The sequence below is a fragment of the Ovis canadensis genome, chromosome 1 (genome assembly GCF_042477335.2).
Source record: "Ovis canadensis isolate MfBH-ARS-UI-01 breed Bighorn chromosome 1, ARS-UI_OviCan_v2, whole genome shotgun sequence".
Lineage (NCBI taxonomy): Eukaryota > Metazoa > Chordata > Mammalia > Artiodactyla > Bovidae > Ovis > Ovis canadensis.
This window is the reverse complement of record NC_091245.1, coordinates 269,649,604-269,670,371: the sequence shown is the minus strand read 5'-3', so window position 1 is coordinate 269,670,371 and position 20,768 is coordinate 269,649,604. Positions and strand designations below refer to the sequence as shown.

General features: G+C 44.1%; 1 protein-coding gene and 1 long non-coding RNA gene across 23 annotated transcripts in view; one reads left to right on the top strand and one right to left on the bottom strand.

Moving 5' to 3' along the window:
- The window catches only part of FBXO25 (F-box protein 25), a 32,991-nt gene extending 16,122 nt beyond the window's left edge, over positions 1-16,869 (bottom strand). For 4 of the 22 annotated variants that reach the window (XM_069567369.1, XM_069567419.1, XM_069567397.1 and 1 more), the window contains exons 1-4: positions 16,295-16,676; positions 6,249-6,389; positions 3,686-3,789; positions 2,545-2,594 (exon numbers count right to left, since the gene is read on the bottom strand). In XM_069567369.1, the coding sequence (XP_069423470.1) occupies positions 2,545-2,594; positions 3,686-3,789; positions 6,249-6,382 (288 nt within the window). In that variant the 5' untranslated portion in view covers positions 6,383-6,389; positions 16,295-16,676. The other 18 variants (XM_069567348.1, XM_069567406.1, XM_069567379.1 and 15 more) reach the window with 11 other exon arrangements.
- LOC138427765 (uncharacterized) lies at positions 16,543-18,550 on the top strand. Its single transcript, XR_011252170.1, has 2 exons — positions 16,543-17,088; positions 18,026-18,550. It is a non-coding gene; the product is annotated as an uncharacterized lncRNA (long non-coding RNA).
- Positions 18,551-20,768: the final 2,218 nt, after the last annotated feature.

Sequence of the window (20,768 nt, the reverse complement as noted above, 5' to 3'; positions counted from 1 at the left end):
TCTACACCACTGTAGACACAAAGATAAATACTGATTCAGTCCAGTTCAGTTCAGTTGCTCAGTCGTGTCCGACTCTTTGCAACCCCATGAATCGCAGCACGCCAGGCCTCCCTGTCCATCACCAACTCCCGGAGTTCACTCAGACTCACGTCCATCGAGTCAGTGATGCCATCCAGCCGTCTCATCCTCTGTCGTCCCCTTCTCCTCCTGCCCCCAATCCCTCCCAGCATCAGAGTCTTTTCCAATGAGTCAACTCTTCTCATGAGGTGGCCAAAGTACTGGAGTTTCAGCTTTAGCATCATTCCTTCCAAAGAAATCCCAGGGCTGATCTCCTTCAGAATGGACTGGTTGGATCTCCTTGCAGTCCAAAGGACTCTCAAGAGTCTTCTCCAACACCACAGTTCAAAAGCATCAATTCTTTGACGCTCAGCCTTCCTCACAGTCCAATCCTCACATCCATACCTGACTACTGGAAAAACCATAGCCTTGACTAGACGGACCTTAGTTGGCAAAGTAACGTCTCTGCTTTATACCTGTCAATTTATTTTGTTGACATGCACCTGGGGAGGCCCAAATTAAGCCTAAAATAACAAAATAACCAGATGTATTCTAGGCTGTGCAACTACAAATACATAAATCATGCTTGGCCACTATAAAAAGGACTCTTCTATGAACACACATGTTGCCATTCAATTCCTCTGGAGGCAGTCCTGTGTTCATCCAGCCACTCAGGATCAAGGCTGAGATGCACCTGAGTGGTGCAGGAGGTTTGAATACCAGTGTTTAGGTGGAAAGGGCTGGAGGCAATGGGATGTGACAATGGGCAGTGTTCGCTGGGAACAGGGGGCCGAGCACCTCAAAACCCAAGCATGTGGTAATAAGGCTCACGGGTTCAAGAGTCAAAGACCACGAAGGAAATGTGACTTTTTCTTCATTACCAGAAACACTGCTATTTCAGATGTTTTTCCTTAATGATATGCCCAGGTTCTATATTAAGTGCTGTACGGATTTGAACCCTAGGTTTCAGAAGACACTTTAAACTCTATCTCTGTTTTTGAACACTTAGAACACAGAGAGGTTTTCAGTTCAGCATTGTGAGGATAAAGCATAGGAATAATCACAGAAGACACGAGGAGACAGACACGCCTCGTGTTTCAAACAGAGACAGGAGCGGCCCCAGCAGGGCGGGCGGCACAGGGGACACCTTGTCTCCGACACAAAACACACCCCCAAACCGCAGCAGCCTCGAAGTGCACAGAAGTCAGCAAGACACACTCACTGTAAATGCTCACACCACTAGCTGCAGAATGTTTCCCTGGGAGCTGTGGAGGGAGCGTCGATCATAACATGAAACCCATCACAGCGGTAACGCTTCTCTTTCTCAGTGAACAGCATCCAGACACTGGTGCAGCAGACTCCTTTCGGGCAGCCAACCATCTCACAACAGGGCTGGGAGTCGCACATGTGCACCACACGAGCAGCAGACACTTGGTGGACCCAGAGGAGAACCCCAAAGGTGCGATGCTACGTGGAGGGGGGGCCCTCCCAACGCCGGCCTGTGCCCCTGCCCCGCGGACCCAGCACCATCCGAAGCCTCACAGCCCCTCCCCTGCTGCCTCGTGTGCACCAAAGCAGGACCTCTGCTCTGTCTTGGAGTCTTTCATGAGCTCATATAGGTTCTCCCAGTGGCACATCCATTTAACAACAGCAACTACTGCCAAACGGCTCAGATTAACTCCCTGTCTCAGGATCTAACCCTTAAGTTTCTAGGAAATGTGGCTGGCTTCAGAACATCCACTACCAACACTGCCAGAACACTTCACTCACGCTAACATAGTCTAAACACATGCTAAACGACTCCTCCCAAATCATTTCCCCCAATTGTCACAAAATAAGACAAAAGCAAAAGGGTCTTTCAGGTTACAGATGGAAGCAAGCTTCTCCAGATACCAAGCAGAGAAAAAGGAAACAGACAGCTGAGGTGAACAGACCAGACCTTCCGCCAAGAAAGGGGGATGGCAGGGCCTGAACTGCTCTTTGCAAATTCCAACTTAACTACCAACACCACCTTCACTACTCTACAAATAAACGAGGGTTTACAAGCTGTTCCCACCCTCCCAGGACACACAGGGGCCAAGACACAGCCCCACCAGCAAAAGCAGCTCACTGTGAACAGCTCAGGGAGGGTGGGGAGAAAATATCAAAGCACCTGTGGGCCCAAACTTGTTCTGAAACAGCCCTCAGATAAATCAGATCTGTACGGGGCACTGACATGCACCACTCACACCACACACACACACACACACAGAGGCACATACACCACACACACGCACACTCACCACACACACACAGAGGCACATATAGCACACAGGCACACACACACTCATGCACATGCAAAGACTGTCTGAAAGACCCTCAGAAAGCTTTCACCTGTCAATTTGGACACTGATTTGATGTTGCAAAAGAAACAATTTACTTAATGTGACATCACACAACCAACAGAAACAATACAAAATATACTCTTATTTATAACAGAATACTTACTTCTCTCGTGCTTTCTTTATGGACATAGATCCAGTTTTCACGATAGAAACCTAGAATAAAAATTTGTTTTTAACATCTGGTGACTCATTACCAAATGAAGATTTTGAGGAGCTTCAAAAGCTGCACATGTAACAACACTGCTGCCATGTGGACAGGAGACCCCCTGACTCGGCCACGTGCTTCGCTTCCCAACATCAGTTTATGAAGTGCTGAAAAGTCTTCGCGTGAAAGAGGTCACGGCACGGCCACGTCTTGGTGACTTAGAAGAAAATAGTGTCACCAGTGACTTCTGCCATCTCCAAACATAAATGGCTATAAATGTGCATTTTGTATATACCCTAATAAAAATTCTCTTCCTCTTTCATTGTCCCTATATGGTATTCCATTTCAATACGCTTTCCACATAACTCCTGTCCCAGAGCTTCAAGGATCGAGACTACACTGTCCATGGGAGCCTCCAGGGGGCACACGACTGATCACACTAACAGGCCCTCAATGACTCAGGGCTGAGCACACGCACAGGCACCCTCTCAGAGCTGCCCCATCTGCAGGCCCTCGCCCACCCTGCCTACAGGCTCCAGCTCTGACCACGACTATTTCCTGTTTTGAACCAGCAATGTCTCCTGCACCAAAGCAGTGTCAAGGCCTCTAAAGGTCAGTTTCACTGCTTGGGAGTGAACAGACCTGAATTCAGGACCGCTACTGTGACTCAGTGGTAAAAAACCCAGCTGCAATGCAGGAGACACATTCAGGGTTCAGTCCCTGGGTTGGGAAGATCCCCTGCAGGAGGAAACGGCAACCTGCTCCAGTATTATTGCCTGGAGAATTCCATGGGCGGAAGAGCCTGGGCAAGCTCGCAAGGAGTAGGGAATAGTGACTAAACATACATAATTCAACATTCAGACAGGCTGTTCTGTGGGTTTTCCTGTCTTTTATTTCTTGCTGTAAATCTTACTGATGACTCAGTCAAGCAAACGGCAGAGCTGCAAGACTCTGACCACCAAGTCTGACCTCTGGACACACTATTGCTTATGTAACTGGATCAGCATTTCTGCCCTAGAAAAGCACTGTCAACACAATCCAATTTATCAAAACAGTCAAGAAGCAAACATCATGAGATTATTAATGAAAATGATCTTACACTGAGTATTTGTGTCATTTCTAAAATGGTCCTTTTTCCTTTTTTTGGATGCATATTCATGCTCTTCATTACTGAATATTTCTTCATCTTCACTATTTAAGATACTGAAACAAAGATACATTAAAATATTTTTACAAGGATTTCTTCATTTGGATTTTCTTCTGTAAAATAAATAAATAAATAAATTTTCGTTTATTTGGACAACAAATACTTTTACAATTCAGGAGCCCAAAATAAAAATCATGTTAAAATCTGAAGGCAATCACTTAATTTTCAAAGCAATAAATCACACGTTTGAAATTACAAGGCTAATATCTAAGTTTTTTGTTTGTTCTGAGAAATCTGAGGTTTATCCTGGTTCTTATCAGAAAGTTATATCAGGAAGTGATGTACACGTTTTAGAATCTCCTAAGGATTTTGACATGCTCAACCAAGGTCATTGCAGACTTTAAAACTTATATTTATAATATATACACTGGAAAAAAGTACCTGATACTAATGATCTGCTGTCTCTCTGATCCAATGCTGAGGAAACACCCAACATTTCTGCTTGTCCCCACATTTCCAAAGACTCAAATAGAACTATTACTGCACTGGCACGTATTCCTACGAAGCATCAATCAAATAATGCCGCCTGTTAGGGCCTTTAACTGAAGCCAGATGAGGTAAAACATGTCTTTTATCCACTGAAATATATGTAATTTAAAGCTTTCCCATTTTTTTTCTTTTGGATGAAACAAGATAATAAAATCATAAGGTGATAACTAAACAATCTGAAAAACCTTTCTTTAGGAAAAAAAAAAAATCTTCCTTGTAGTTAAAAACAAAAAAAGACTAGGCAAAATGCAGCCCACCCCCTTCAAAAGTGAAGATGCACGCAATGTTTGCTCTCGGCACACTGACCCTGGACAGCTTTCCAGCTGGTGGTAAAGAGGGGCTTCCTGGAGATTCTGGCCAGCAGAGGTCCAAGCACCGATGCTCAAAACCAAGGAGGTCACACCGCTGCCTTCCTCGCCACCACTCTCTGACAAGAAAATTGTACACAGGCACCATCCACTAACCCGAATTTACTTTTAATAAAAACAGCTGAATTTGCCAAATGAATGCATTCATCACTGTCAGAACAGACTTAAACAACACTGGCAACAACTGTAAATCATCAAGACAGGCAAAAGAGCACTTACCCAAAACAAAGCACTTAACATTCAGTGACAGGTGCTAAGTAACACCAATTCATGGAAATTGGATGATCCTGTCTGTATCTCATACCTAGTTACACACTAGTTTGCTGTCACTGATTCAAGCACTAAAGGCAGAAGCTCTCAAATCTGAACAGCTTTGCTAATGACAATCACAAAGGCATCCAGGAGGAGCGGAACCACACTGCTCCCCAGAAAGACATCAGAGCAGTGGAACCCAGCACAGGGGATGAGGGAGCTGCCCGGCATCCTCCCCACCCCACGCCCCGCCCCTGGAGAGGAAGGCTCAGACACACGTCTGGCTGGGCGAGAGCAGTGAGGGGCACTGGGGAGACACACCCACGTGTGCTCTGCCAAACTCTGCCCTGGACAGGCCAGGCCGCCAGACTGCCCCTCATCTAAAGGGAGGGAACGGTCCAGGACAAACGTCCAGGAGAAAGCACAGACACCTGTGCACTTAAGCTGTCTGGCTCACGCTGTCCGTTCAAAATACACAGTTGAGAATTAGGTCAATGTGAGATAAAAATATGCAGTATGATCCACGGCAAGACCCGTGACTCGGAGGAAGAGGTCCCCTGACCTCCCACTCCCCAAATGCTGCAGGACACTTGTGGCATGGACAGTGAGTGACACGCCATGGTCTGCTCCTGCATCTGCAATCACCTACTTCCATCTGGGAAGGAGCACGGCCCTCAGCGGCCCCTGCCACTCACACACCAGCTCGTGGGGACAGGCGTCTCCCACCTCCCTTCTCCGACTAGGAGGAAGGCAGCCCTGGGGTGAAGCTGCACCCTGAACCGCACAGGGACCCGCACAGCAACAAGACACGTCACTTCAGCCCCAAGCAAAGCCACAGCACCATTCAGGCCTCCAACAGAAACCTCTCCCATCTGGCGCAAGCCATTATTATGGGCCTCGGACGTAGGCCACCAGCACCGCGTCTTTGCATTTCTTCCCCTTCCTCAGTTATGTGTGCATGTGTAATCGCTTCAGTCGTGTCCGATTCTTTGTGACCCCATGGACGGTAGCCTGCCAGGCTCCTCTGTCTGTGGGGTTTTCCAGGCAAGAATACTGGAGTGGGTCGCCATTCCCTTCCCCATCCTCAGCTATAATCGGAAGTTAATAATAACAACACGTATCTCTCAGAAAGCTGTAAGGAGTAAATGCTTTAAATAAAAAGAAGATAGCAGCATCTGTGTGTGGGCAGCAGGCACTCCACCAGGCTGAGATTCTGGCTAATAACCTGTCTCCCCCACCAGCCTGTCTGGGGCCGATTCTCAGCCAACTGGTAAGTGCCGGGGCTTCAGCAGACACGACATTAATGTTGGACGGGACACGCCGTGACTCTGCTGAGCTAGACTCACATGCCGGGGCCAATGTCACAGTGGCTGTTCTCTCCCTCCAATTCCTGGCTCCACGCATCACATCTTTTCCAGCCGTCTTCGGTTTTCATCCAACTCCATCCCGGAGATCTCCAGTCCTGACCCAAAAATGGCATAGTTCGCCTATAAAACATGGGTTACTTTATGTTAAAAATGTGTAACTGATATGGTTCTTTTCATTTAGAACATGTCTTCATTAATTTTAATGAATACAATCCTATTTAAATGTCTTTATGTGCCTTACATGCCGGCTACGCACAAAGATAAGACAGTGAAGATAACACGGTACCTCAGTTGTCCTAACAGGGTCAGACAGATGAGGACTGGTGGGTTTACTAGCCCAGTCCTGCAAGTGTCATGAAAGGTGTCCCAGGGCTGACATCCCAGCTCACGCCTGAAGAACAAGCAGTCAGAGAGTGAGGAAGAAAGCGGGAAATGACACTAAACAGAAAATCCACTCAGAAGTTAGAAGCAAAGGCACAAGACACTGATGCTCAGCCCTGTACACAGTCGAGTTTGGTGAAGCTGACCACGTAAGGGGAGGAGTGGGCAGTGGCTGGCATGAGAACGCAGAGGCCACCTCTGCAGACGACTCAAAGGAGCTGGACTGCACTCTGAGGACACAGAGTGGCCAACAAAGGGACCTCTGCAGGGAGGCGACTCAACCAGATCTGAGCTTCACAAAGACCTCAGGCTACTCAGTCTCTCTGCCAGCACCTCACGTCTTCCCAGTAATAAGAGTCCTCTGAAATTACAGGGCTGCTGCCCACCTTCCTCAAGAAAATACCATGTCTTGTTCAACTCTGTATCCCAATACCTGGAATGATTCCAGGCACACAGGGAGCTCACCGATCACTGAATGAATGGAAGAATGAATGAAACACAAGCAGATCCATCACTCAGAGGAGAGGGTGAGGCAAGAGAGTAAGGTAGGAAAACCATCAGCATCCAGACAGTATGACCACAGGAACCGCGTCTCAGACAGAGACCAAACAGAGCGGGGCAAGGAGAGTCAAGGCACAAGCGCTAAGACTCACTGGCATGTGAGGGACCGGCAGATGAAGATGAGCCAGGAAAGGACACCAAAAAGGAAGGGCCACAGATGCAGCGGAAGTGGGAAGGCAAGACAAGGACGGATTCAAAAAAGAGACGATCAACAGAGAAGTAAGTGTGATAAGGAAGCCAGTACGGTAAGAACTTTACAGTATACACTGTATTCAGCTGTACAAAAAGGTACTTGATAATTCAACAGGAAGTTTCAATAGAGTAACTGTGTTATATTAACCTCATGTCCAAAGTAAATCTGGGGTATTTCCCTAATATCACACATCATATCACAGAGTACACAGGAGATTGAAGTGTTTCAATACCGTCTCCCAAATATATTTAATATAACTCACAAAAAATGAGCTATTAAACAGGCATTTACACGGGCTTTAAAAAGACAAAACAATTTCAGGGAGAAATTATAAGCCTTCAACAATATTCCTGAGTTAACTGCAAGTGCCCAACATGAAACGTATGAAGTAATTTTCCGCCATACCAAGAGGATCTCAAAACCTTGTTAAACTAATTAATAATCAGAATACATCTTTTTTTTAGTCATATATTATTTAAATCCTTGCTTTAGAAAATAATTGAAAACAATTCCTTAAATCTCAACAGTACATAAATAAAGCTCGTATTATACTCTTGTTTCACAACTACAGATCACCCTGAAAAGCAAAAGCCGCCACCTCTGTCCAGTCAATCCAGATAAAACACAAACAAGAGAAAAATGTCTGTTAGGACCACTCTTACAATTGCCAAAGTATCTTTCAATATCATATTTAAACTGCATTTTAGAAGAATCAAATGGCAACTGTACAGAATATTGCCAATAGGTCCAAGATACAATTGCTTCAATGACAAATATATAAACACAGACTGAATGTGTTATGCCAATCCCAAAGAAAGGCAATGCTAAAGAATGCTCAAACTACTGAAAAACTGCACTCATCTCACATGCTATCAAAGAAATGTTCAAAATTCTCCAAGCCAGGCTTCAACAGTACGTGAACCATGAACTTCCAGATGTTCAAACTGGAAAAGGCAAAAAAAACAGAGATCAAATTGCTAACATCCACTGGATCATTGAAAATGCAAGAGACTTCCAGAAAAACATCTACTTCTGCTTTATTGACTATGCCAAAACCTTGACTGTGTAGATCACAACAAACTGTGGAAAATTCTTCAACAGATGGGACTACAACACCACCTGACCTGCCTCCTGAGAAATCTGTAAGCAGGTCAAGAAGCAACAGTTAGAACTGGACATGGAACAACAGATTGGTTTCAAATCAGGAAAGGAGTATATCAAGGCTGTATATTGTCACCCTGCTTATTTAACTTATATGCAGAGTACATCAAGAGAAATGCTGGTCTGGATGAAGCAAAAGCTAGAATCAAGATTGCCAGGAGAAATATCAATAACCTCAGATATGCAGATGACACCACTCTTACGGAAGAAAGCAAAGAACTAAAGAGCCTCTGATGAAAGTGAAAGAGGAGAGTGAAGAAGTTGACTTAAAACTCAACATTCAGAAAACTGAGATCATAGCATCCGATCCCATCACTTCATGGCAAATAGGGGGGGAAACACTGGAAAACAGTGACAGACTTTATTTTTTTGAGCTCCAAAATCACTGCAGATGGTGACTGCAGCCATGAAATTAAAAGACACTTGCTCCTTGGGAGAAAAGTTATGACCAACCTAGAAAGCTTATTAAAAAGCAGAAACATTACTTTGCCAATAAAGGTCTGTCTAGTCAAAGCTATGGTTTTTCCAGTGGTCATGTACGGAGATGAGAGTTGGACTATAAAGAAAGCTGAGTGCCGAAGAACTGATGCTTTTGAACTGTGGTACTGGAGAAGACTCTTGAGAGTCCCTTGGATACCAGGGAGATCCAGCCAGTCCATCCTAAAGGAAATCAGTCCTGAATATTCACTGAATGCTGAAGCTGAAAGTCCAATACTTTGGCCACCTGATGTGAAGAGCTAACTTATTAGAAAAGACCCTGATGCTGGGAAAGATTGAAGGCAGGAAGAGAAGGGGACGACAGAGGATGAGATGGTTGGATGGTATCACCGACTCGATGGACATGAGTTTGAACAAGCTCAGGGAGTTGGTGATTGACAGAGAGGCCTGGTGTGCTGCAGTCCATGGGGTCGCAAAGAGTCGGACATGACTGAGAGACTGAACTGAACTGGTTATTACATTATGCATCCCTTCCCTAAAGGTATACCAGTATACTCCTTTGACGAAATGAAAAAAACAAATGAAAGCCCCCTCCACATACAATATATGTAAATACATTTAAACATAATTGCAGATGAAGGTAGTCAAAATGCACGAACTGACAGTTATAGAATGAACAGGTGCTATGGATGTGGTGTACAACAAGCTAGTTGAAGCTGCTGTACATTATACACGAATGTTATAAAGACAGTGAATCTTGTGACTTCTCATCATGAGGAAAAATACTTTTTTTCCTATTTCTTTTCTGTTCTATCTATATGACATAATAGATGCTCACTAAACCAACTGTGGTACTCATTTCGTGATGTATATAAACCAGATCATCATGCTCTACATATAACATTTGGTTTAAAAAAGTGAAAAGAAAGCTACCATATGATTCTGCAATCCTAGTCCTGGGCATATATTTGGAGAAAAACATGATCTGAAAAAATACATGCACCCCAATATTTGCTGCAGCAGTGCTGACAATAGCCAAGACATGGAAGCAATGGACAGAGGCCTAATTAAAGATGTGGTACATATATACAATGGAATATTACTCAGCCCCTAGGAAGAATGAAATAATTCCATTTGCAGCAACATGGGTGGATGTAGAGATTGTCATACTGAGTGAAGTTAAGTCAGAGAAGAATTATCGTATGACATCCGTGATGTGTGGAATCTAAAAAGAGATGATACACTCAGTAAGACTCACAGACTTAGAAAACAAACTTACGGTTGGAGAGGGTGGGGGAGGGTGAAGGGAAGACATAGTTTTGGAGTTTGGGATGGACATGTACACTCTGTTATATTTAAAATGGACAACTAACACGGACCTCCTGTACAGCACATGAACTCTGCTCAATGTTATGCACCAGCCCGGATAGGAAGGGGGGTTGGGAGAGAATGGATACATGTATACGTATGGCTCAGTTCACCTGATACTTTCACTGTTTACTGGATATTATCACAACATTGTGAATCAGCTATACCCCAATACAAAATAAAAACATTTAAAAACTTATATCAGTGCTATCAGTTCAGTTCAGTTGCTCAGTTGTGTCCGACTCTTTGCGACCCCATGGACTGCAGCACACCAGGCTTTCTTGTCCATCACCAACTCCCAGAGCTTGTTCAAACTCATGTCCATCGAGTTGGTGATGCCATCCAACCATCTCATCCTCTGTTGTCCCCTTCTCTTCCTGCCTTTAGTCTTTCCCAGCATCAAAGTCTTTTCAAATGACTCAGTTCTTCATCAGGTAGCTAAAGTATTGGAGCTTCTGCTTCAGCAGCAGTCCTTCCAATGAATATTCAGGACCGATTTTCTTTACAATTGACTTTGCAGCCCAAGGGACTCTAAAGAGTCTTCTCCTACATCACAGTTCAAAAGCATCAATTTTTCAGCACTTAGCTTCCTTTATGGTCCAACTGTCATATCCATACATGACCAATGGAAAAATCATAGCTTTGACTATACGGACCTTTGTCAGCAAAGTAATATCTGCTTTTTATATGCTGTCTAGCTTGGCCATAGCTTTTCTTCCAAAGGGCAAGCATCTTTTAATGTCATGGCTGCAGTCACCATCTGCAGTGATTTTGGAGCCCCCCAAAATAAAGTCTGTCACTGTTTCCATTGTTTCCCCATCTATTTGCCATGAAGTGATGGGACCAGATGCCATGATCTTTGTTTTCTGAATGTTGAGCTTTAAGTCAGCTTTTTCACTCTCCTCTTTCACTTTCATCAAGAGGCTCTTTAGTTCCTCTTCACTTTCTGCCATGAGAGTGATGTCATCTGCATACCTGAGGTTCTTCTCACAGCAATCCTGATTCCAGCTTGTGCTTCCTCCAGCCCAGCGTTTCACATGATGTACTCGGCATATAAGTTAAATAAGCAGGGTGACAAAATACAGACTTGTCTCCTTTCCCAACTTGGATCCAATCCATTGTTCCATGTCCAGTCCTAACTGCTGCTTCTTGAGCTCCATACAGATTTCTCAGGAGGCAGGTCAGGTGCTCTGGTATTCCTATCTCTTGAAGAATTTTCCCGTTTGTTGTGATCCAAACAGTCAAGGCTTTGGCGTAGTCAATAAAGCAGAACTAGACGTTTTTCTGGAATTCTCTTGCTTTTTCTAGGATATAATGGATGTTGGCAATTTGATCTCTAGTTCCTCTGCCTTTTCTAAATTCAGCTTGAACATCTAGAAGTTCTCGGTTCCTGGACTGTTGAAGCCTGGCTTGGAGAATTTTGACCATTACTTTGCTAGTGTGTGAGATGAATGCAATTGCGTGGTAGTTTGAACATTCTTTGCCATTGCCTTTCTTTGGGATTGGAATGAAAACTGACCTTTTCCAGTCCTGTGGCCACTGCCGAGTTTTCCAAATTTGCTAGCATATTGAGTGCAGCACTTTCACAGCACTTTCATATGTCACCAATATCTCAGTAAAACTGGGAGGGGAGATGTTATGTAGAAAAATGTCCCTTGAAGAATTCTCTTTAACAGGAACAAACTGTAACAATTAAAACATCTAAAAGAGGCTTTGTTTAATATATGTTACTACACCAGGGGTGTAAGTGACTATAAATAATAATTGTGTGAATATTTATTATCATAAAAAGATATTCATAGTATATTAAGTGGAAGAAGTTTTAGGAAAATATAGGTGATACTTCTGTGTATTTCTACATGTGAGCACAAGTTTATACATGTGTGCACAAAAAAAGTCTAAAAGCAGATAAAATGTAAACAGTGAATACCTCTGCATGTTTGAATTTCAAGTGATTTCATGTTTGAATTTCAAGTACATTATATTTTCTTGAGACATTTTTATTTTTAATTTTTATTTTCTTAGGTGAACATGTGTTAACCATGTGACAATTTTTATAGAACACAATTCGCTGATGTGAAAGACAGAACTGGCGACGTTGTTAACCTATATTATTTGATTCCTGATGTAGTTGAAGAATTATCCCCAGTATTTCTTTTTTTTTTTATGATTTGTATGCTCACAGGTTTAATAAATTTATTATTTTAGTTTTTTCCTTTCTTGTAAAATTTAGAAGTTTTTGTATAATTAAATTAATAAACTTGGTTTCTCATTAAAAAAACTGTATATGTATACATGTACTCTTGTAATATGAATACTGAGTGAGTGAAGAGAGAACGATTAAAAGAAATTCTGAGTAAAAAGCAAATCATCTGGGAAACGCCCGAAGAAAAATGAGGACACGAGCTTAGCCTTGGAGCATGGTTAGACCTTAAGTGAATGGAGAGGAAACAAAAAATACCAATCACAGAAACAATGGGTGAGAAAAATATGAAGACAGGAATACATGTGACATGATTGAGAATAAGCAGAACAGGCTGGCTAAAATAGAGAAATCTACAGCAAGGCTGGCAGGTATGTTGAAAAGGAGACTAGGAGAATGTTGAATATCAGAGATATTGGACTTTATTCTCTAAGTAATTAAAAGTTTTGAGCAATCTAGCAATGTGAGCAGTGCCATTTTGAGAATCATTTGCCAGTGTCTGAAAGATAAATTGAAAGGGAGAACAGAGGTAGAAAGAACAGCTACTTAAGCAGTAGAAACCTCTTGTCAACACCTCAGCTAACAAAATATTTTAAGACTTTATGACACACATTGTACTTGCCTATGTGAACACCAAGCCCACTCACCACTTAATGCATTTATATTCGGGCCTCACAAGCAATCCCTATAACATTTACACCAAGTTTCTACTGTAAAGTTAAGAGTCATCTTGGGGTTTCCAGTAAGATAATTGATTCCTTTACAACTACCAGACCTTAACAGATAATCACAGTGACTTCAACAACTCTGTGAGAAACAAATTTGGCCTTAATTTTTCAGCTGCTAGGGAGTGAAACGCAGCTAAATGGGCCATGGAAATAATAATAGTACATTTTCAAGGGTTTTATTTTCAACACAGAGTAAAAGATTTGTTTCAAAACAAATGTGTATATTCCATCCTATAAATGTGAATAATCTTCATACTTATGCTTTATACTTGCATATAACCTTTTCTTAAAAACTTATGTATAGTTGATTTACAATGTTGTGTTAGCTGCAGGTGTATAGCTAAGTAATTCAGTCATATACATATTTTTCATATTCTTTTCCATCATAGATTATTACAATATATAACCTTATATAATACTCAAAATGTAATCTTTATGCTTTAGTTCACAAAGCAGAGATCTGGAAGCACGGTGATCACAAACAGTAAACCACCCCGCCTCCCCAAAAAAAAAGCCATCAGGGAAAAGAAAAAAAAGAAAAAACATGACTTGCAATATGAAAGACTTGGCTCTCAAATTTTCAAAAATGTTCCCAGTGTGAGACATCTAACAAATCTGCATATTGAAAAACAGTATTGCTAAACTTTTGGAATGATGACAACCCATCATCTTATATGGAAATATATCTATCTGTTCTACTAAAAGATCTGAACTGCAAGCATTTTACAAGTTTACTTAAAATTACCTTTTTTTAAATAATTTCCAAATACAAAAATAAAAACTAGAAATTATTCCTGAAAAGTATTAAATGTGTAAGAGTAACAACTCAAAGTGTGGCTACTCTTGTGAAATAGCTGGTACACTCTGCAATATTATGCACATTTTACCAACTAATGTCAGAGAGCATATGGGGCTATCCATTGTAAACCTTCCCTTGATGTCTGTTCTATACAGCAGGACATGGAGGTGAAGCACTGCAACAGAACAAGACTCCATGAACTTCATTTACTAGCTCAAACTCTTGCACAAGCGAATCAGAAGTAACCAAAAAATGTCTTTCCTTCAAAAAGTTAACTTTCTGTTAACCAATGATAACAGCAGCAAACATTTACTAGATCTCAGTATGGGGTAGGCATTACTCTAGACAATTCACCTCTACTATCTCATTTAGTCCTTACCCTACCCTACAAGGCAGGAAATGTTACAATCCCCTTTTAAGAGTTTAAATCTGTATTTTACAGCTAAAGGAACTGAGGCACCAAGGTTGGTGGAGCTGGGATTTACAGTCATGGAATCTCAACCTATGATCCATCCCTAGCACAACACTGTTGCGACAGCAATTCCTGGATACCACCATCCATCTCTATCACAACACTTTTATAACAGCAATTCCAGGACACTATATAAAAATAGATGTCATAAAACTGCAGGGGTTTTTTCCCTTATATTTTTTTGGCTTATATGTCATACATCAGATATGATCTAAAGTAATGCCATAAACTTATAGCAGAAAGCCAAGAAGAACTAACGAGCCTCTTGATGAAAGTGAAAGAGGAGAGTGAAAAAGTTGACTTAAAGCTCAACATTCAGAAAACTAAGATCATGGCATCCAGTCCCATCACTTCATGGGAAATAGATGGGGAAACATTGGAAACAGTGGCTGACCTCATTTTGGGGGGCTCCAAAATCATTGCAGATGGTGACTGCAGCCATGAAATTAAAAGACGCTTGCTCCTTGGAAAAAAAGTAATGACCAACCTAGAAATTTTATTAAAAAGCAGAGACATTACTTGGCCAACAAAAGTCTGTCTAGTCAAAGCTATGGTTTTTCCAGTAGTCATGTATGGATATGAGAGTTGGACTATAAAGAAAGCTGAGTGCCAAAGAATTGATGCTTTTGAACTGTGGTGTTGGAGAAGACTCTTGAGAGTCCCTTGGACAGCAAGGAGATCCAGCCAGTCCATTCTAAAGGAAATCAGTCCTGAATAGTCATTGGAAGGACTGATGCTGAAGCTGAAAGTCCAATACTTTGGCCACCTGATGCGAAGAACTGACTCATTAGAAAAGACCCTGATACTGAGAAAGACTGAAGACTGGAGAAGGGAACGACAGAGGATGAGGTGGCTGGATGGCATCAGTGACTCAGTGGACATGAGTTTGAGTAAACTTCGGGAGTTGATGATGGACAGGGAGGCCTGGTGTGCTGCAGTCCATGGGGTCGCAGAGTCGGATACCACTGAGCAACTGAATTGAAAGTAATGGTTGATCTAAATATAAAACACAAGACAAGGAAAACATATGAAAGGAAGCAGAGCTAATGAGTTTTACAAGGCTACATATACCTTGCTTTTTTAAAGTCAGATGGAAAGGAAATGGAGTAACAGTACTTCTCTCAACCACTAAACTGATTTTCAAAACAATAAAAACTATAACTGTAGAGCAAGAGCTATTGCTATATATACTAGGAACAAGCACAAGTTACCACGAAAATAAAAGGCAGTTTCGTATGTAGACAAAAAGCTGGCAAAGAGAGTCTTCTCCAGTATTTATCTTTCATCATCAATTTTGAGAAAATAATTTCCATTGTTCTGAGGTAAGAATGACTGATTCTTCATTTGATAAGCATTTGACTTCTGTTGCTTTCTTTTCCTTACAAGACTTCCAAATAACGCTGACAGATAAAACATGAATATGGCTTCTAAGTGTGGAAGAATCTTATCCAGAGAGATCAAACGAGTGAATCGAGGGCTGGAAATCAGAAATGGGCTTTACCATAAGAAGGCCTGAGAGATAATCACAGATGCCATAAGGAAAAGGAAAAACAGTCCCGAAAGAGGGGAAGTGGAATAGGAAAGAAAAGAGAACGCGAGTTATTTCTGATTAGGGCTGCAAGGAAGGGTATGCGAGAGGCAGGAAAGGAAGGTTCCTCAGGACTCCTTTCAGATGAGTCTTAGCAGGCCACGGCTGGGAGAATGGGCAAACCGGAGCTTACCGCGAAGAGAAGGATGCAAAATGCAGAGGCGTCAGCTCAAGAAAAACAAGGAAGGCAACCGCAGAGGGGCCGGAGCCGAGCGAGGGCAGACGACTGACGCCAGGAGGACGAATCTGGCCTGGGGAGGGCGGAGCCGGAGGGCGGACTCACAAGACGCCGGGCCGAGGGAAGGGGATGCTGGAGACGGCGGGCGGGGGGCGGCGGGCAAGGGGGCCGACCTGGCGGGGGCGGGAGGCGGTTAAGGACCGGGTGGGGTCGTGAAGGAAGCTGGACGGCGTGTCGCGGAGGATGGGCGCGGGGCTGAGGCCGGAAGGCTGCCTCGGTCCCCACCTGACGCGCAAACGCCTACAGTCCCCACCTGGCGCGCGCAGCATCGCACTCCTTACCTAGCGCGCCGACGATCCCGGACCCACCTGGCGCTCAGAAGCCCCACAGTCCGCACCTGACGGCGGAGCGTCAGGCTTTATTGCCGGAAGTTGCCCGCCGCCTACCCGGGAGCGCCACGGGAAAACCCCGCCCCCGGCCGCGCTGATTGGCCGGCGCGGCTCCTCGAGGCCGTGTTGCTACCCTGATCCAGGAGTCCGCGGTGCGCGCGTGCGCAGTGGGCGTTGCCTGCTCTAACAGACTGAGCTGCTGACTGCCAGTTCGCAGTGGGTGCGGCCCGGGCCGGAGGGTATCTGCGCTGCGGGGTCCTAGGTACCCTAAAGGTTGTGGTTACCTGGGTCCTGACTGCCGTGTGGACTGCAGATCGGATCACCCCCACCTGCTCAACTTTCCAACCCAACCGCTGCCCGGTAACCATCTGAAATTCATGATTGTAGCTTCACTTTACGGCCAATTACCCTGTGCACCTAATTACCTTGTATATTGAGTTTAATATTAATATGTTAAGATCGCACTGAATATTCACTGAAAGTTCTGATGCGAAGAGCTGATTCATTGGAAAAAACCCTGATGCTGGGAAAGATTGAGGGCAGGAGAAGGGGGCGACAGAGAAGGAGATGGTTGGATGGCATCAACTACTCAATGAACATGAGTTTGAACAAGCTCCTGGAGATAGTGAAGTAAGGGAAGTGTGGCATGCTGCAGTCTATGGGGTTGCAAAGAGTCGGACAAGACTTAGCCACTGAGCAAGGACAACTACTGAGCTTAACGCCCAAGTCATTTGTGTTTATAAACAGTTTAGAGTACTGCTCGTTTTTTGGAGGTGGAAATGTCAGCCTGTGGGGTTTTCCCAGTAAGGAGACAAGAATGTGGGCTACTGGGGGCAGGGGAGGAGTAGGGCCCTGGTTGTGACCAGTCTCCCCCATCTGTGGAGCAGGACCGGAGGCAGGAGGCTGGGGATTGACTAAGGCCAGAACCTCTCTCTGCTTCGCTTTCTCCACAAGTAGAATGGAGTCGGTAGAGGCACTTACCTCACAGATCTTGATAAGAATTGAGTTAACATGCTCAAAACATTCAGGACAGTGCCTAGTGTACAGTAAGCAATATGGTACATGCTCCTTGTGGCCATGTTTTCGTTTATCTTTGATAAATACTGAGGGTGGACTCTGCTGGGGCATGTGTAGGCAGATAAACATATCTGCAAGTAGAGTTAGAGATAGCCTTGCTGCTCAAATGTAATGTGTGTATCCTCTGACTGGGAACCAGCACCCTGCTTCAAAGATACACTATTGTTCTTATGACAGTATCTCTCTTGTCTCCGCATTCACTCCCTTCCCTAATTAACAGCTGCTTGAACCTGCCTGTTGGGACTTGGAGAAGGTCATGGAGGCTGAATGCAGCCCATTTCCAAGGATTCTGTGCCCAGGAGCCTCATGGGGTCCTGCTTGGTATCAAGGCATATACAATAATGCGCATAATGGTTTATTGGTTGGAACAACCTAGATAGCTGTCTGCAAGGAAGTGGACTAACAGATGGGAATATTCAAGCCGTGGACCATTACCCAGTGGAAGAGAATGAGCCTCTGATACATGCGACAATGTGGATGCTTATTAGGGAGAGTATGTTAGTGAAGGAATGCAGACACGGAAGTGTATGCCATGTAACTCCATTCATGTGAAATTCTAGAACAGACAGAGCTAACGTGGTGATAGAATGACACCTGTGGTGGCTTTGTGGTGCCAGAGGAGGGACAGGGCAACTTTCTGGGGTGGTTTGGAATGAGAATATGTCAGAGCATAAATATCACGGAGCATGTCACTGGAAGTATGTTAAACCTCAATAAACCAATACATATTTTTCATTGGCAGAAACATTTCTATCTGACTTTTCCTGATCAAATTTTATGCAACATGTTGAATTGAAAAAAATCAAACAACCAGCAAATATGTTGAGTGCTTACCCCACACCCAGAATCATATTAAGAATTGTGGGAAGTGCAGAGACACATAGAAACAACTAGGAGTTTGTGCTCTATAATCGAGGCAGGAAATATATGTAACAACAATTGAGGCAGGAACTACATGTTAGAGAGCAATCAAAATTTTAAATAAAAATTCAAAAGAACCCAAGGAAGGGCCAAAACAGTCGCACAAATGACTAGTAAACTTTGATGAGGGGGTCATAGATGCAGAGAAATTACTTTAGCCTGAGTAGTGAAAGAAGATACTAAAATACACTTTGGCAGGTGAGGAGGGAAAGCATAGTCTCCTAACTTAGTAGGGAATCTGACAGGGCACATGTTTTTGGCAGCATCTCTTAGAGCCATGCTCCCTTTCCTCAAATGCAAAGCCCAGATAGCAGGTACTCCAATCTAGAAGCAAAAAATGCTAGGTCTCTAAGTCTCTCCGAGTCCTGGATCTTGAAATTCCATCTACAAGTTCAAGGGAGCATCTGTCCACACAATCCTGTTCCTCAAGGCTCACACCAACCTTCTCCTTATATGGTGATGACAATGACAGTTCTGATCATGACAATGGTGACGTGAGTGGCTGACCTTTACCTACTGCTCACTGCACACCAGGCTTTGTGCTAGATGCTGTGCTTGCCTTATGTCCAGGACTACCCTAGAAGGTCAGTCCTATATTACTGTGTTTTGAAGATGAAGCCCCGAGGCTTCCAGAAAGCTCGGCGACCTTGTTGGAACCCCACAAGTAGGCTGACTCCAGGGTATGACTTGGTTAGTCTGACACCGTCACTGTGTGTCCATCTTCCCTGGGAGGCACCCCACTGGGCAGGGGCTCCTTCCCCTAGCCCTCCAGTGCTTGTGGTCTTTACCATTCACTAGAAAACCACAAAGGCTTCCCAGATAGCACAGTGGTGGAGAATCCTCCTGGCCAATGCAGGAGACTGGGGTTCGATCCCTAGGTGGAGAAGATCCCCAGGAGTAGGAAATGGCAACCTACTCCAGTATTCTTGCCTGGAGAATCCCATGGACAGAGGAGCCTGGCGGGCTACAGTCCATGGGGTCACAAAGAAATGAACAAGATTAGCAGCTACACAACAAAAGACAACCGCAGTTTCTTGTAAATTCTTTCAGTCTCTTAAATCCCAGCCCTGCCCTGCCCTGAGCTTCGCATGAAGACTGTAAGCTCTCTGAAGGCAGGGACTAGGGTCTGATTCTTTACAGAGCCCTGAAAGCCGAATTCTCCATGGAGAAGGCAGAGAGGCTAGCTACCCATTCAGCCGATGCCATTGGATCTCACAACACGAGGACCAGCAACAAGTCCGCCTTCAGAGTCACCTCATATACGGTACTGAGAGCTGGCTCGGCATCTGCCTGGTTAGGGCTTCTCTGGTGGTTCAGATGGTAAAGACTTTGCCTTTCAATGCAGGAGACCCAGGTTTGATCCCTGGGTCAGGAAGATCCCCTGGAGAAGGGAATGGCGACCCATTCTGGCATTTGTGCCTGGAGAGTTCCATGGACAGAGGAGCCTGGCGGGCTACAGTCTATAGGGTCGCAAAGAGTCAGACACGACTGAGTGATTAACACTTCTACTTTCTGCATGGTTAGTTCCATGCTAGCATGTACTTCTTTTATTTCTGTGTTGCTTTATATGAGATCCAAACCATAGATTAAACTCCCATAGATTGTTAGAACTATGCATGGAGCCTAATCTTGTAGATAAGGCCACATTTTCATGACTCAGCTGGTTCACCAGAGCAGCAGATCTGGGCCCAACCTCCCACTGCAAACATGGCAGATGGGTTTCTGTGTCTGCTGTCCTCCAAGCCTGGAATTCTTGATTTTTCACCCTACATCCATCAAATGGGAGACTACCATGGGTTGGGTGCAGTTGGTAAGGTGTCTGCAGCCTTTATCAATAGCATTGCTGAGCGGCCTTTTGAATGGCCTAGACTTTACCAATGGTCACCCTGGCCTCCTATCCCTCTGCTGAGTAGGGGGACAACTGACCGTATCCTCCTGGGAGGAGCACAGAGGCACAGCCTCCGGGAGAGGAGCAAAGTCTACTAAGGGGATCCTTCTTTGTGAGCTAATGCATGAGCGGGGCCTCTCCTGTCCAGTCGTGA